Below are 18,733 nucleotides of genomic sequence, written 5' to 3'. Positions count from 1 at the left end.
GAAGGAAAAGAGAAAGAGTAAAAAGTTAGAAGCACTAAAGATGAATAAGAAATTGACTCTATGACTCCTAGATATAAGGAGCAATTGGAGAAGAAGTTGAAGATTCTGAACCATCCTGGGGAAGCAAGAAGGATGATGATATCATGGACAGTGATGGCAAGGAGCCCAGTGATTTTGCTTCTTTGTTTAACCCTAATTTCCCTGCCATGAACACAGTCAAGCTCCAGCAAACAGTCTTCCACCTCTGAGGTCCAAAAATTAAATCACATTGGGAAATCTTATAGTCTCTTTATCCCAAGCTACAGAAGCCATTTATAATGATAGGTCAACAAATACCAAGATTCTTTAGCTTTCTGAAAATAATAACTCCACTAAATGTATACCTTGAACTCGACCAGATAATTAAGTGTCTTACCATCCCGTCAGACCAATGCCCAGTAAGACTTTCACCTCAGCATCAAAGCATTTGATGTTTCAGTTGCTTCCTCTTCCTATGCCAAGCAACCCCAACAGTTACCATGAAGTCATACTCTTCCAGTGAAACTTATCTGGAGAAGAATGTGGACAGTGACAGGAAGGCAGCTAGAGGTTGGCCTTTAACGACCTCTTCAAAAGTAACAATTTAAAGTAGTTTAAATGTTAAAAAATAATAATAAACAAAATTTAAGAAAAAATGGAGTCAAGCAACACACTTGGATGGAGAAGTCAGTATAGGCAACATTACAGAAAGCTCCTACAGGTAGCCAAAAATATTTATCCAAATATATTGACTCTCTGATAGTTTTCCAAATACCCTTAAATATGAATACACAAACTCATTTTCAATTGTGTATCTGGTTCTAAGCTCTCACAAACACATCATCACTGAATCTTAATGACTGTTTGTTCTAATTCTATCAAAGCCAAACTGGGAAGATGAGCAGAGTCCTTGGAGCTTGAATGCACCAATTAAGATTTGTATGAGAGAAAACCACAAAGATGTGCATTGCAGATGTACATGTGAACGTTGGAGGGAGCGATGGCGGAAATTATTTCTGGGATCAGGTTGGTCTGATTATCAGGTTTCAGAATTATCAGGTTCAAATCATGTGGCACCAAGAAAGAGCAAACATGTCAATCAATGTCCAGTGAGCAAAAGTGGCTGAGAGCTGACTGAGGAAACCAACTATGAAAGTACAAGGGACAGTACAGAGGAGAAAACAAAAAAACAAGCAAAAAATACATAACAGAAACAAATTCTGTGAACGGGGCCTTCTATCCTGTCTCCACCTTTCTCTTATGCATAGCTTATTTTGCTTTGCATGGTCAGGAGATGTGTTTTTCAATACCAGACCTCAGTTGGTGTTACAGATCTGGTCTCAATACCAGAGGACCAACATCGATATTATTAGTTATCAGTCTGATAGGCACCTATAATTTATTCCCATAAAAATCTAAGAGCAAACAAGGTTGAGGCTTCACACTCCATCCTTATCTTTCCTACTGAGTTTCACCTTCATATCAATTTAGCAACTGTCAAACATACAACAAAGGCTTTTGAGCAATTCAGGTGAGCTTCATAGAAAGGGGCAGCGCTTTATACACTGACTGTAGTTTCCAGAGGTTGTAGTTTCAATGTACCTACTCACATAAAACTCGGCATCGCACTAGCCTGTTTCACCTTTACAATCAAAATGGCACTTCTCAGAAACTTCCTAGACAAAGAAGAAAGTCCAAGTCATCTGCTAGTTGCCCCAGGAGAACCATTCCATAAGCACTTTTTCTAGCCACCCCTAGCAATTGTCATGATGAGATTTTAGTCCCTGAATCCTGCTTTTGAGATAACAGGTAGCATCTTCACAAATAAGCCACCACCTCCCCTCCTTCATTAAACCAGAGAGCTGCCTCCTCCTAACCCTGATTCAACGATTTAATTTGCTGGACATTAATTGAGCATCTACTGTATACAAACTTGTGTGATAAAAGTCTAGACAGTAGAAGGATGAGCTAAGATGAAAAGATACTTGTGGCAAATAGTATTTTCCAAAGAGAGCCTCATTGATATAGCTCATCCCACAGGCTCTCCTTACAATGTGATTTTTGAGAGGTGGAATATACATTTCCCCCCTTGAGTCTGGATAAGCCTGTGATCACTGCACAAATGACACTATGTGACATCCAAGAGTAAGTTGTAAAAGGCAATACGGCTTCCGCCTGGTTCTCTAAGGGATGTTTGGAAGTCAGCCAGCATGTTCTGAGGAAGCCAATCTACTACATGGAAAGACCATGTATAGATGTTCTAGTCACCATCTCACTCAAGGTCCCAGATAAAAGCAGCATCAAACATGGCACACATAAGCAATTAAGCCTTCAAATAACTCCAGCCCCAGCGTCTAAGCCACCAGCCAATACTGAGTAGAGCAAAAATGGGATGTTCCCATGGAGCCCTGCCCAAATTGCAGATCTGTGAGCAAAATAAATGTTGTCATTAGTCTAACCCACTAGGTCTTGGGATCGTTCATTATTTAACAGTCAATAACCACAATAGTATACACAGCATGATCTCAGAGAGCTTACAGTCAATTCGGGGAAATAATCATGTCCACAAATGACTGTAATACGTCAAGGTATAACACAAGTACTTTAAGAGATCCACAAACTAAAATAAATATATGCGCATATGCAAATATAATCTGGTTTATACACAGACTATCTCTAAATGCATTAAAAATTAATAATAGTTAATCTTTGAGGAGTAGACCTTGGGTGTAAGGGAAGGAAGACTTTTTCGTCTATCTCTTTGTATGTTTTAATCCTTACCTTGTATATATATTTGCTTCCATAACTTCAAAAACTGTTTAAATTTCTAAAATAACTGTAAATTAAGAGGAAAGGGGCTAAATAAGTGCTGCAGACACCATGTGAGGACTGTACTTTAGGTGCCCCATGAGGATAGTATGCAACCAAACTATTGGGAATAGCTGCATTTTCTCCCTCTGTGCCTCAGTTTTCACATCTATGTAAAAATTGCACCAACCTCACAGAATTTTCATGAAAATGAAAGTATTGTAGAAGTACCTGACTAATACTAAGTACTCAATAAATATTAATAAAAATATCTAAAAAATCCTAGGTTGCTGAGCACTGGCATGGCAATAAGGACACAGGGTCTCAAGTGGCAGAATGAGATTGTTGCTTTAGGAAGAGACATACTCTCTTCCCTAGATTAAAGGATTAAAAGGAACATTTAGGGGGGGCAGTTGCAAGAGAGGGTATACGATGTCTTCAATAACAATGCAAGAACTTCTGCAAATGTCACATTGACTTACATTTTCCAAAATGTTACAAGGCCACTAAATTAAAACCTTTTCTCCCACTTCCCCATTTTGCTTCCCCTTCATGGTTTTAATCGAGTGTGACAAGTTGTCTGCATGTTACAGATGACTGCTATCCATGGGAGGCCCAGGAGATTAGTATTTATAATACTTTTGCAGGTAATATTTAGCTTCTCCCTGAATTTTGAGTACTGGAACATTGTTCAGTTATGGCAAAGGAACAACGATCTTTCCATTTGTTCTCATGTATACTTTTCCCATTCAAGTTATATAAGATGGTATAGGTCACCGAAAAGATAAAGTGGGGTTGAGTTAGCTCCCCTAAAGTGTCTCATAACCCAAAAAAGTTTACGAAAAGATGATCTAGTTCTAGAGGTATGAATGGTTAAAGTAGTTTGAAGAATATTAATAAGGTGAGGTTGTTTATGAGATTCATGATTCAAGAGCATAACCATAGTATTTTCATAATTGGCAATGAGTTATCTTAAGTTCTATAGATTTCAGGGCAATGGCATCATCATTCTGTTTGCAAAGCCAAATGAGTAATGAACATTTCCTCTCTGACTCAAGAACTTCTGTTTTTTCTTGTTTGGCTTAACTTACCCAAGTATCTTGGAAACAGATGAAATATCATTTCAGTTCCTTAAAGGTGGCCAGACTTGATTTTTTTCTTATGAACCAGGTGATTCACCTCATCCAAATTTCTAGCATTTCAGGAAAAATTTTAGATCTCCATTTTCCTTTCTTTAACTTAGAGATGATATCAGCCTCTCGAATACAAGAGAACTCTCTCTACTCTCAATTAATTAAACAAACAAAGAAACAAAAAATAAAATCCTTCCAAAGAAAAGAGAAATCATGCTAAGTATGGTCAAGAACCATCTTGCTGAATTTTACTAAAATTTAGCCACTTTAAATTTCTTTAGGTATAATCTGGGTGAGATTGAAAAATGTCGTGAATATGAGCAAATGTTGTGACTATGACTATGACTATGAGTATGACTATGACTATCTCGTGAATATGAGCAAATGTGTATTTAAATTGTAATGAATATGAAGCATAAACGTACAAAATGCATACACAAAATTCTCACTTATACATTGGGTGGAATTGTATAGGGGCATGAAGCATTCCTAATTAGCTCTAAAGGAAGTTCTCAAAGGGGAAAAAATTACCTCCAAAGATTTTGTAACAGTGCTTAGCTGAAACTTCTGAAAGCTGATTCGAACCATCAGCAAAAAAAAAAAAAAAAAAAAAAAAAAAAAAAATTGTGTGTAGGATTTATATGATGCAATATTCAGCCCCAGCCCTCTTCCCGACCATTTTTCCTTCCTTTCCCATTGTCTCTGCCTATGGAAAAGGAAGTGGAAAGCCATGTCCAGATAGCAATAAGCCAATAATTCTCTTTAATATATTCTAAGTACCTTTTTATCACAAACCTTGAACAAAGGGTTTCTTCAATAAGAACGCTACTTAGTATAAGATGAATAATGTCTGAGGATCTAATATATAATGGGACTATAGTTGATAATATTGTATTGTATAACTGAAATTTGCTGAGACTAAGAACCTAAATATTCTCAGCAAAAACAAAACAAAATGAACAGTAAATATATGAGGTTATAAACATGTGAATTAACTCCATAGGGGAATCCTTTCACAATGTATACATATATAAAATCATCATGACATACACTTTAAATATCTTACAAATTTCATTTGTAAATTATACTTCAAAAAACCTGAAGGAAAAAAGAGTCTACTGAGGTTGACATTTACTTCAAAACAACGAAAACTAGAGCCCAACTAACCCATGGCCTGTGGCTATATACATATTCTATTTTTAGCCTCCTCAGTCATACCTCTTTCTTCAATGACCTGATTAGAACCAATGTAACACCTGCTATAACTTCAACCTTCTATGTAAGGAATGTCTACACTTTCTTATCCACACACACAGCCCCTTACCAAACAGAGAGTAAAAATTTTAATTTGTTTCTTATATGTTCATTCTTATTTATGTATTTTTATATTTTTTTTATAAAAAAGATGGAGTTTTTTTAACAATAAAACTTTTAGAGCATACTAAAGCATCAGTATATTTTCAGGGTTGCATATAAACTGCTGATGCTAATGATTTAGCTGATAATTTAAGCACCTCTCTCTCTCTGTCTCCAAGAGTAGTGGTTTCAACTACAGCACTTCAGATTTTTTTTTTTTTTTTGCCAAGAGTTAACAGCTCTCAGCCCATAACAACCAACACTCAGCAGATAGTACAAATGAAAACAAAACAGAAAACTAATGTCTAGTGACACTTCTGCCCCAAAATGAAGTATTCAGGCCTCCTCACTGATTGCTGAGTCTGGAGGCTGACAGACTGTGTTTCTCCTCCTCAAGAAGACCTTTTGATTGCTTTGTGTTAAGGATTGCATATTTGTGTCCCTCAAAAACTCATATGTTGATACCTTAATACCTAATATGATATTTAGAAAAGAGCCTTTGGGAAATAATTAAGTCATAAGGGTGGAGCCCTAAGTATGGGATTAGTGCCTTATAAGAAAAGAGAGCTTGGATTTCTCTGCTCTCAGCACCATGTGGGGACACAGGAAGAAGGAAGCAAGTTCTCAACAGAACCCAACTATTCTGGCATTGTGATCTTGACTTTCCCAGTTTCCAGTCTAATGGTATTTTTATTACAGCCCAAGACTAAGACACTTTGAATGAATCCTCTGATAATTGTCAAAACCACCAGGGCTTTTATGACATGGAGTAAAATCCAGGCTGACGCAGCTCCACATTTCTAATGAGGCTTATAGATTCGAGAGGTATTTGAGCCTACCTATCAACCTTCCAGTTTTAAATTAGCACTTTACAATTCTGGTTGTTTCTTTTACAGTTACAAAGCAGCAGCTGTACTACAAGTCAGTGTGTATCCATCAAAAGATGAACTGGTCCAAGTGACAAGATATTCCTATAAATAAGCACCACATCATTTGTGTTTGAAAATTTGGCACTTGAGGTATAGTATTTGGTGGCAGCCAAAACTGCCTTCAGAGAGAAAGTCGAGATGGGAGATGAAAATTGAAGAGTGGAGGAGTGTGAATTCATATGCATCATCTCCTTGGCTCAGCAGAGCAAAGCAGCAAAACAATGTATATGCCATGATGATTAATGCCCTGGGACTCAGTGACATCATGCTTCGTGAATGCAACAACCAGAATCTCATCTCTTGGACTGATGGAGAACCACATGGACTCTTACTGAGACTGAGGGGACAGAAAATGCTCCTGTCTGTACTAAACAGTTCAATGATGACTCAATGGAAAATACAGTTTTAATTATACTTTGTTTCTTTCAAGTTTATTAGACATAAAAAAATCATGTTTATCTTTTAGCCAAAATACTTTCAAAAAAGAAATAAAAGAAAACAACCTTTTTTTCTTTCATGCTTGCCTAAGTCACTCACCGTTGGACTATGGATTAGGTGGTGATAGGCAAGCTAGTCCCAGAGAGGCCAGAAAGAGAGCCCAAAGTAATAGGAGACCAAAACTGAAAGTAAAAACTCGAGTGTGGACCACGGTTCCAGTATGCTGACAATAAGCATGTAAGGGCCTGATGCTGGAAGAGTTTGACTAGAATCAAGGGGTCCAGGTAAGAACTAAAAATGTGGGAAAAGAAATCTTCCTGGAATGGGGCTGAGTCTACAGACAAGAGGTAAATGCATCTAACTTCCCAGGAGAGAAAAATGTTTGAAGAAAATAATTAGAACTTCAAACTCCTGTAAGACATTTTAGAAAGTCTAATTTAAATGAGAGTAGGGAAAGTTGGAAACTTCTGTATATTTAGACTGTAGAAAAATACAAGCAACAGCTAATTGAAAAATTACATTCATTTTTACTGCTGCTTCTCCCACCCCCCAAAATTTATAATACAGCACATATTGAAAAGTTCACAAACTTAAACAAAATAAAGAGAAAATGCTAAAGACTGAATTCTAAGACTCATTTCTTTGAAAACATCTTAACCGGACATTTTAGAGGTAATTCTGAAAATCTATGTCACATCTGTAAAAACATGAGTTTGGGCAGGGAACGGATTTATTTTACAAAAACACTAGCATCTATCAGTATATCCCAGGATATGGGCTGGCTGTTCTCAAGTATGGAGAAAAGAAATATAGGTCTGTCCTTTCAGTTGTTTTATTGACTCCAATGCTTTGAAGGTAACCAAAAACATTAATTGTTCTAAAATTTTTATTTGGTGTAAACTCCATACCAGTTCTGCTATCATTTCAGATATGAGATCATACAGGGGTCAATGTTTCTGTACTGACCCCTGTATTTCTTACTTTTTTTCTTATTGAAAATAAGTTTTTCCCCATTATGATCTTGCTTGTTTTAGACAATTCGTAAAATATAGAGATCCCTTCACCGTTAACAGTGATTGTGAACATTCGTCATGACTTTTCTGGTCCTTTTTCATTATAATTAATTTTAACTAGGTGAGACAACTATGCTTAAATAACTATGTATCTGCTCTACGATAACCTCTATCTAATAACCATTTTCTTTTCTCACTAAGAACTACTCATAACACAATTTTAATTGTGTAGTGATGGTCCATCTTACACCTGTACCATATTTTCCAGTTATTGTCATCTAATCCAATTTTATTAAATATTAAGTTGTTTCTAATAGTTCAGTAATAGAAATAAAGGTAAGATGCAAATTTGGGTATACGTAAATCTTAGTTCACATATCCATGTTCTTAGGGTAAACTATTACATAAAAAATCTTTTAGTGTGAAAAATATGGCTGTTTTTAAGGCTCTTGATGGATATTGCTAAATTACTGGCAGGAGTTTGTACATGAAATCATTGATCCTGCAGAATTCCTGACAACCTTGATAATTACCAGGTAAAAATCTTTGTTATGTTTGCTCTGTGAAAAATGCTACCTAAATTTTGTTTCAATTTGAATTTTTGAAAATTTGCCTTTCTTTTGTTATAGAAGAGGGTGAGTATTTTTCACATTTTGTTAACCATTTATTTCCTCTTTTGTGATTTTCTTACAGGTATGTATTTTAAAAATCACAATTTCCTAAATGTGTTAGTTGTTATCGTTTCCTTTTGTTTATGACAGTCAGAAATTTTTATTTTATCCATTAATATTTTCCTCTGTGATTTCTTTAATTGCTTTTAAGTTTAGAAAACCCTTTTCCATCTACAGATCAGATAAACATTCATCTATATTTCCTCCAGTTATTTAGTTTAACTATTTAAATTTAACTCTTTAATCTGTTTAGAATAAAATGGGTAATTATTTTTATGTGGAAGTGCACTAAACTGAATTTTTTTATCTGAATAATCAATTTCCCCAAATAACATTATAAAATTACCATTCCTGTCTTACTGATTTATGGTAATTTATTTATCCCTTTAACTTTTCTATATTCTGGTTTCTATTGCCAGCCATCTTATTTTTATTACATTAATAGCTCTGATGTTTAGCTGGTACTATGTTGTTCTTACTAGTGTTGCTTTTTGCAACCCAGTAAGAGAGATTAAGAATCCTACTCTGGAACCAGGGTGCTCATTCTCAGATTTCAACTCTACCCATTCCGAGCTGTCTAACAATGTGCTAGTTATGGCCTCTCTGTGATTCTGTTCCCTTATCTGTCAAATGGTCATACTAATATTGCTTCGATCATGAGATTGTTATGAAGATTAAATTAGTTAATAACTAAAGAGTTTAGAAGAGTGCTTGGCACATAGAATGCACCACAGAAGTGTTAGCTATTATTACTGTTGTTATTCTGTATTAGCAGAGTAAGTCTTCCCTATAAACTCATCTTTCAAAATTTTCATAGATAGTTTATCTGTTTTTCTTCCAGGTAATTTTTGTTTTTAAATAGATTTCTTTATTTTTGTCTGATGATAAAAAGTGCATGTCTATTATAAGAATATTTTTTAGAAAATTCATAAATATAATTTAATATCACCTATAATCCCATCACCCAGGGGTTCACGTTCTAACACCAGTTAGGAGATTACCAAATATTAACTCTTTGTTGGTTGTAGAAAACTTCTTATTATGATAGAAGACAGTCTTAGAAACTATGTGTGCAAGAATAACATAATAGGCAAATGCCAGTTTCTCACAACTGGCTTAATTTCTCAGAACTATAACATGTCTAACTTGCCAGCTTCGATTAACTGTCTTTCTCTGCTTCTTATTCCTGGTTCAAAGACCAAATAATGTTGTGAACACAGAAGAGAGTGTTCTAAGAAAACAGAATCATGACTTTTGGGGACTGCCATTTTTTAGGTAATAATGAGTAACTATAGTTATATCATTCTCAGCAGTAACTGTGATGCAGAGTTCTGTGCATCCCTGGGGTAACTGCACTATCAAGGTGAAGGCTTCCAGGAAGAGGCATCTCTACTTACCCAAGTGTGCTCCTGCCTAGTCATCTCAAGATCAGTATCTACGAAAACAGAATACAGGGAGGAGGTAGAAGACTGCATCGTGTCTACCATCTGCTAGACATTCTATGTCCAAGGGATAGAGTTATAATAAAACACTACTCGGTTCCACATAAAAGTGAAGAAATCTGTTATCTGTTTAGAAAGAAGATTTCTCTATTTTGGCTAACTATAACTCTTTACAACAATATTTTTAATATAAATTAATTTTTTAATAGAATTTATGTTTTAGATCAGTTTTAGGTTCAAGCAAAATGGGACAGAAAGTACTGAGTTTTCACATATCTCTTGCCCCTACACAGGTGCAACTTCCTCTACTATCAAGACCCCACACCACACTAGGAGATTTGTTACGATTGATGAACTTACATTGACTGACATATCATTGGCACCCAAGTCCATAGTTTACATTAGGGTTCACTTTTGGTGTTGTACATTCTATAGGTTTTGACAAGTATACTATGATATATATTCACTACTGTAGTATCATACAGACTAGTTTCACTGGCCTGAAAGTCCTCTGTGCTCTGCCTATTCATCCCTTCCTCCTCCTAACCCCTAGCAACCACGAATCTTTTTATTGTCTCCGTAGTTTTGCCTTTTCTAGAATGCCATATAGTTGGAATCCCACAGTATGATTTTCAAATTGGCTTCTTTCACCTACTAATATGCATTTAAGTTTCTTCTGTGTTTTTCCGTGGCTTGATAGCACATTAATTTTTAGTACTGAATAATATTCCATTGTCTGGAGGTACCATAATTTATTCACTTGGCTGCTTCCAAGTTTTGGCAAATATATTTTGGATAACAATCTTTTATCAGATATGTCTTTTGCAAGTATTTCCTTCTAGTCTGTGGCTTCCCTTCTCATTAACTTGAGAGTGTCTCTTGTGAATAAGGAGTCTTAATTTTATATCAATTAATTTTTGCCCCCTAAAGTGCAAAATGTTAACAGGCTACTAAGTGCAAGTTTTCCTCTTCCCTCAAATTGGCCATTAGGGCCCCAATATTGGTATAAAGAAGCTGGAAAATTAATAACTAGAGCCACTGTCTCTTTCAAGGCTTACTAAGGGATAAGTAAATGGCTCTGCTGCTCTCAACTATCACCCAGACTGTGCCCTCCCCTTCCCCAATAAAGTCTAAAATAGGAAGACTAGACTGGAAAAGAAAAAGCAGGAAATCATCAACACAGTGAGGCCCCCTTGTTGAGGGTGGAAGAGAGTAATGCTGCTGGTTTTTCATCGACTCCCCTAATGACACGCCTTTTACCACTGAATCAAGCACAGGAGCTGCCAAGAAAGCCCTTGTTAAAGATGGGAAGGGGTGCCTGTAGTACATGAATGCTACAATTTCATTTCCAGCTTTGATGACTGCATATGCAGTGGCCTTGCTAGCCTACCTCCTATACCTGTTTAAACTAATGAAGGAAAGAAAAGGCAAAGAAGAGAGAGGGCACAGTCCTGGGACAACTCTTCGTGGGCTGAGTGAACTCCGCGGCTGTGGTCAGGTTTGTGTTGCAATATTCCATGCACAAGGGCAGACTGCTAAATGAGCAGACCCAACAGCAGGAGGCCAGAGTATTTGCATGATTAAAATCATGGAGTGAATCTCCCATATCAATGACTGTGTCAAGAGGAGGCCCCAAGGCCTCCGAAAACTCTCTTGGGGATGCTGACCTCACAGAGGGCCTCCTCCTTCCAGTCCCCCTGAACCAGCAAAGAGTTAAAATCTTACACTAAAGACTATTTAATATCAGAGACTCATCCTTTTCTTCTCCTTCCTCCCTGCCCTGAATCTCCCCAAACCATAGTTGTCTAGAAGGAGAGAGAGATGTAATCCCTATCCTTCTGACCTCAAAACCTCTTATCTAACCTGTGATGTCAGAGAGGACAGATTTAAATGGATCAAAATTAAATTTTTTATAACAAAAAATCAGTTGCGTTTTATTTTTGTTTCATTTTAATAGAAAAAAAACTGACCAAAAGATCATTGTATCTGCCCAAGGAAAAGGGAAATTTGACAAAGCTTAAGTAATCAGAGAAGAAAACAATTGTTAGTTCCATGTATAAGCCCCAGGCAAGTTACTACTGGTCGGTAAACTCATTAGTCAAAGTAAACGAAATAATATGATATTGCTGTTAGGAAAAAATACTCCACTAAAGTGGTCACAAGTGAAAAATGAAAGAGGAAGACATTAAATATAAACTTTACATGGTATTTTTGCTTAATAGTTAGGAGACCCTGAATCAAAGAGCAAACTACTCAGCACAGCACACTGACGGTTTTTCAAAGAAAGAGGAGCATGGGTTTTGGAATTATAAGGACCTAGATTCAAATACCAACTCTGCAATTCGCTACCTCTGTGACCTCTCAGAATCCTTATGGAAAAGAGACACAATAATGCCTCCTAACAAGGTTAGCATAAGAATTCATGTGACAAGCGCAATACTTAACAGATAGATGATAGGTGCTCAAAGAATGGTGGCTATCGTTATCAGCAGTTTTTTCTTCACCATTTATTTATCGTTAACATCTTTTACTGTGGTTATTTATCCAGAGAAATAAGAGCACTGGTAAAAACATATTCAAGTTGAAATTTAGGCTTAAGTAAAAAACAAAACGAACAAACAAAAAACTAAAAAATTTATAGCTCGGGGTAAACAAAATTTCTCAAAATAGCTAACATTTGACAATAACTTAGTTTCCCTAGTTGAGGGACTACTTTCCAGGTAAGAAAAATATAAGAGATTTAGGATTCAGCCCACCTCCTGTGGCTTATCATGGTGTATCAGGACTGGAAGGGGACTTAATAAGGCTGAAAAGAGCTAAATGATTTGCCTGAGACAGTCTGATCCCACCTCACCCCACCCATTCTTCGTATCTTCCATCTATTCACTTATTAGCTGTTTTACTCAGAGCATGTATTTAAATGCCACTCAATTTCACCTTGTCTTTTAAGAAAGACACTTAACTAAGGTGTCAGTCCTGTTTCCTCTAGTCTTTATGCTTCATCAGATAGAGCACTTGGCATCATCAGCTACACATGAGCCAGCCAGCCGATTCGGTCCAACCTGACACTGTACTGTATTACCAGACAAGGATGCCATTTAATTACAGTCTATTTGATGGGTGGTCATTGTTTCCTTCCACCCTTGACCATTTTTCTCTTCATTCATCACTCTTTCCATTTGGGGTGGATGGCAGATATGAACAAATTGCCAAATTTGATTAATTCCACTTTGTTTCACTTCAGAATATCTTACAATGGTTTTCCTGAGGAAAATCAATTAAGCTATTGACTTAAATACTATTTGGGAATCAATTATAATTCCAATGAACTGTTCCATCTGGGTTGTTCATTACTACTCTTGGGAAATATCTGTAATGATGAGAAAGTATGTCTCCTATCCTCATGTTTATTCATCTTCTATTCTAGGATCTACCTTCAGACATCGGCCCTGGACCCGCTACATCCAAGAGCTAATCTCTTGGTTGGTCACACCTTGGCTCTGTCTGTAAACCATTTTCTTGGCTACAGCGAGTTTATCACTGACAGTCCCCTTCTCTCCCCATCACAAGAGCTAACATTTACTAATGCTTTATTATATGTCAGTCACTCAGCTAAGTGTTTTGCCTGCATTATTTCTTTAAATTCCATGAAGTAAACAATATGGTTCTCCTCTTTTTTAAAAAAATAATAATAATAAAAAAAGGAACCTGAATCTTAGCGAACAAAAAACACTTCGTGCAAAGCCTCGGGGAATTCGAACCCAGGTCTGTGTGACAGGCACTGCTACTTCATCTAAGCAGCTCTGAGTCTCTCTCAGAGCCAGGCTCTTTGTCTGAACCAACCGTCCTCGAATGAGATAAACAAGCTAGAGAAACCCCACACATTTTTCTGAAAAGTGAGGTTCTCCAACATCTGCAGCTTTTACAAAATAAAGATCCCCAGGGACGCCACCCCTACCCTCAACTTCCTAAATCAGAATCACTAAAAGTTAAGACGCAGGAAGCTGTCCTTGAACACTTTACATACTTAGAAGTTTGAGACCCACTACCCTGTAGCTATCTTCTTTGACACCAAAAGCCTCCTTTAACAAAGCCTTCCTGGAAACAATGCCCTGACCCCTGGCGGTCTAAGCCAAAATCGTGACCCTGCCCTGTTGGGGAAATGCTCTGTCATGTGCCTGCCCACAGTTCACTTTTGGGCTGAAACTTATTTGATAAGCTTCAGCTGTCGCCGGACTAGCTCTGATTACCTTATTCAGGCCTATCTCACAGAAAGCACGACAAAGTAACTAGTGTGTTCACCTTTTCTGGTAGCAGCTACAAAAAGATACCTTTTGGATCAATAAGTATTTATTGATTGTCTCTTAGGAGATGATATAGAGCTGAAAGGACAGGATTCCTATTCTTACAAAGGTTAGCATGGATACAGATTTAAAAAAAATAATCAATTTTCTCTTTTTCTTAAACACACACACACACACACACACACACACACACACACACACACACACACACACACACAGAATGAGAGAGAGAGAGAGTAAATTTCCATGAGCTGCCTTACCCTGTCTTTATCATTAGAATATTATGTTTGAGCTCTACTGCTTAGCCAATTTAAACTTGGCTTTTCGCTAGCTCCCTCTTTTCTTTTGAAAAGAAACTTTAACTTTCTTGACCAGTTTTTTTCCCTTCCCCTTGCAATGATATCACACTCCTGTATTTATTGGACCTCTCTGGTCATTATCTAAAATTGTCTGGATGACATAAACTCCACATTTGACCATTATCAAATCCACTGACCATACAATATAAAAAAAAAAAAAAGAGGAGAGACCTCGTAACAAGAATGATAACAAAAACACAAGTAGAAAGAAGTCCAGAATATTTAGGAAAAAAGAAACCCTAAAAGCCAACCAGCTTACTCATTAAACACTTGAATATCGAATTCCCAGCAACAATTCCCTGAATATTTTATTTATCTTAATATTCAATGCTACAGTAAAACTTATTCACATCTTCCCCTCCTCCACATCAAAGAAAATAACGATAGTGCATAATAAGAATCAACCCTCACATTTCAAACCCACACTTACCATAGAACTTCAGTTCTCAAATGAACTTTGGTTGGCAAATCTCTGACAGTGATTCCTGGTTGCCGAGCCAGAGCTTATGAGGTTTTGCCTCTTCTGCTCTAAATGAATTTACAGCCCCCTGCAATGCAACAGGATACTGACCTTTTGAAAAGGAAATTCGATCCCACCCTAATTAATGCTGCCCTCCTCCTCTTTCCCAGAGGGCACTCCCATCTATTTATTGCAGGACAGGAACAAACCGTCTAGTATCAAATACCTTACAAATAAAAGAGAAGAAAACAACAAATATTCAGTAATGTCTATGTGATTCTCAAGCTCTATACAAACGGAAAATCAGGGTTCTTCGTTCTGTATTGAATCAAGTGTGTGTGAGGGGGAAGCTATTTCTTATCTGGAGTCACTTCCAAATAAATGTTCCACATATGGCTGCTATGGGGACGCTAAGCTTTCAGATTTTCAAATGCTCCTTGCTATTAGCTAACTACAAGTTTTACTCCATTTGCTTTTGTTTCAGATTAATAATGAGTACAATTTAATTAGAAGGAAGATTCCTTCGATCATTTGTTTGTTTTATAAAAACAAAACTAAGACTTAGTTAACTTCATGCTGTTAAATGAAGTCAGACTTACCTGAGTTTTTCTTGGAAGCAAAACAGATATCCTTAATGTAGTCTATCTTTTTGCCAGAAAATCAGGTTAGCTTTTCTCCACATAACTTTCATTTCCAGGCCCTAAAAACAATTTATAGAGAGAGCAAATTTGCCATAAGCACAGCAACCAGCATATGTATCACGGAAAAGTTTCCACACACAGAGAAAACCTCGTGATTTGGTTTGGAAAACAAGTCACTTCAAAGTTGTGGAAAATAGGACCTGTTCCTGCCTCAAAGGCAAGATCTGCTTCCGATAGTCTTTCTAGTTATTCTGCAACTGTAACTAGCTCTCTGTGCATTACTTTGAGGTATTTATTGTGCAAGATCAGTTGAAAGTTAATACCACCTCAACAGGAAAAAAAAACTTTTTTCTTGAATCTATTCATAAAAGACAGCAATTTTTAATAGAAAACAGATTTTGTTTTCCAAAACACATTTGAACTGTTTAATTATTGTTCCTAAAAATAAAGGCAATTTTATAGTAACAAATACAATCAAAAACATTCCAGCCTATGATTATCTATTGCGAGATAGAATCCCATTATTTGCCATCATCAAATATTTAAAAATGGGGGAAATTAATCATAATAGTTAAAATTTTTACCCATATGAAAGGAAACATGAGTTCCTTCTAACAAAACTACAATAGTTTCTGCCAGTTGGAGTCAAGGTTTTGTATTATGTGTATAAAACTATATGCACTTTATAAAACAGCTGCTTTGGCACATACAATCGCCTACATGACTCCCTCTATCTTCCCTTCAGGATTTAGTTTGATGTGTCCTTACGGATCAGCCCATCTGTCCCAATAGCTTCTTCCATGGCTGGCCAAGAACTTGGATTCCTCTATACACCAATAGTTCTAAGAGTCATTAAGCGCGACCCAAATTCCATTTCCCCAGAGCTTCTTGAGAGACCTTCAAGAAATTGTCCGACATTTGTTTTGTCCCTACCTTTCTTGAAAGGCTGGAGGTGACTGGAAGAAGTCAGTAAGAGCAGCGTGGCTGCCCTTTGGGAGATCCTGGCCCAGCAAGGAGCTGGGGGAGGGCACGGCGCAGGCAGCTGGAGGAAGAAAAGGAGGAGCAATTTGTGTGCCACTGCAAATACAATACGGTGCCAAGAAAAACACCACTCTTTTCCCCAAGAAGTTTAAAGTTCTTTGCAAATGTTAACTCATGAGACCAAGTCCAAGTAGTCATTGAGCAATTCTTACTTTATTATGCCAGTGCAAGCAAAGTTACTAGGGAAGAGAGTTTATTCATTGTTTTGTTATTCCTCAAATATTTATTGAGTACCTACTATGTTTTGGGTACCGAAGCTAGAAGAGTAAGAAAGACAGTCGACGCCTGTGCTCCTACAGGCTCTTTCATTAGTCCATGCCCACCTGCTTGCTTTGTCAGGACTCTAAGCACCTGGCTACACTACTTAATACACTTGTGTACATTTTATTTTGGCCAAAATTGTTTAATGGAATGCGCTCTATTCTTCAGAATGTCCATAATGTGCTAAGCGCTGAGCAAACACAAAGAAAATAATTTTAAATTGACTGTACCTCTCATTGCAATGATAGAAATTGGGGAATATCAATTCAAAGAGCTTTCTTTTTAAGTAAACAAAGCTTTATTGTGAGCAATACCGCCTCTTGAAATGTTTGTGGAAACATTGTAGGCATATAAGGAGAGTAAAGATTGGTAATAACATGCCAAGCAATTTATATAAATAATCTGGCTTTTAAAAATTGATCAATCAAATGAGCAGGCATGTTTGGTAAAGTCGAGAGCTTTTATCCGTGGGTCTGTTTCTGAACTCCTTTTTATTTTATGTGACAAAATGGCAAGTCAGATGTAGAAAGTGACTTATGCCATTTCTAAATCTTTCTCCTTAGGAAATGAGCTCCAGATATTTCAGAGTACATGGTTATTTACGGCTAACTAGACCAAAAAGACTGGTGGCTGTTTTATAAAACTGCACAGCTTTTCTGATGATTCGAAAAGGATTTAAGCCATCGTGTTTTAAAGATGGAAGATAAGGATTCTAGTCTGCTCTCAGAGTCACTAACCCAACCCAGTTTGGACTGAACATAGAGGCCTTTGCAGTTTTTCACTCAGAAATTTGCACATATTTTAAAAGTCATAGGGAATTACAATACCATCTAAAATCCAACTTTCCTCCTTAATAAACACTTCCTTGACTAAACAGAATATAATAGAGGTATAATATTGATTCGCTACTCAAGTGTACTAGTTAACACAGGTACCCAGTGAAATTCAAGCTCTATATCTTATCAATTAAAGAGCATCTTCATTTGGCCCCAAACTACCTTTCCTTCTTCAGCCTCACCCTCCCTATTACTCTAGCCAAAGCAGACTTTTATAATTTTCACTTATAGTTATCTGATACCCTCTGCCTTGAAAGTTGCTCCCCTCGCATGCTTCAACAAGTGCACACGTGTGCACACGCACACACACACACACACACACACACACACACTTTGTCCACCTGGAAAATTATTGATTTTTCAAGGTCAGATGACATCTTCTGGTTATTTCTTTCCCAATTCCCACAGCAGTAGCTTATCACATATTTATTTCTATAGGTATCTATTCTAACTAAAGCCTGAATATCTCATGTAGAAAGAGCGTATCATATGCCTTTATATCTTCAGCAATTAGTTTTAAATCTTTGTTGAAGACAAGTTTTCTACAAAACATCAATAGAGCACTTACTGAGGCTGGCACAGTGATTAATTACACTTGGGTTTACTCTGAAGCTGAAAGCACAAATGGGATGTTTAAAAAACCTTTATTAAGCAGAGCTGCTAATGAAGACAATAAAATCAATTAAATAAATTATTAAGTTAAGAACATCTATTTTTTATTAAAGAGCTACTATATTAACATCAACACCACTGTCACTCAGCTTTTCACCCTTTAGATGGTCAATGATTCAAGAGCTGGGACCATATTCTCCTGCGATTATAATAACAACGCTGAAAACAGTAGACTTACTGAATTGCTGAAGGAGGCAAGAAACAGCTAACCGTTGAGAGCAATGACAATTCTACTTGAAATTACTTATTTCTGGTTTCAAATCAAACAGGAGGAGAACAAGAAGAAAGAAATAGGGAATGGCCCAGAACAAAAGAGGAAAGGAGAAAAGGAAGGGATTAAATTGCTGTAAA

At 36.8% G+C, this 18,733-nt stretch overlaps 1 protein-coding gene across 2 annotated transcripts in view; it reads right to left on the bottom strand.

The window, feature by feature from the left end:
- LOC107513427 (cytohesin 1 interacting protein) overlaps positions 1-16,520 on the bottom strand; it is a 66,952-nt gene extending 50,432 nt beyond the window's left edge. Inside the window, exons 1-3 of one of the 2 annotated variants that reach the window (XM_016150107.2) lie at positions 16,506-16,520; positions 15,531-15,631; positions 14,902-15,019 (exon numbers count right to left, since the gene is read on the bottom strand). In XM_016150107.2, the coding sequence (XP_016005593.2) occupies positions 14,902-14,904 (3 nt within the window). In that variant the 5' untranslated portion in view covers positions 14,905-15,019; positions 15,531-15,631; positions 16,506-16,520. Of the gene's footprint in view, positions 1-14,901; positions 15,020-15,530; positions 15,646-16,505 lie in introns of those variants that run through there. The other variant, XM_016150109.2, reaches the window with a different exon arrangement.
- Between the last annotated feature and the right edge of the window lie 2,213 nt (positions 16,521-18,733).

This window comes from Rousettus aegyptiacus, unplaced genomic scaffold, assembly GCF_014176215.1.
Source record: "Rousettus aegyptiacus isolate mRouAeg1 unplaced genomic scaffold, mRouAeg1.p scaffold_m13_p_2, whole genome shotgun sequence".
NCBI lineage: Eukaryota > Metazoa > Chordata > Mammalia > Chiroptera > Pteropodidae > Rousettus > Rousettus aegyptiacus.
The sequence above is the reverse complement of the archived record's forward strand: the minus strand, read 5'-3'. Positions and strand labels throughout refer to the sequence as shown.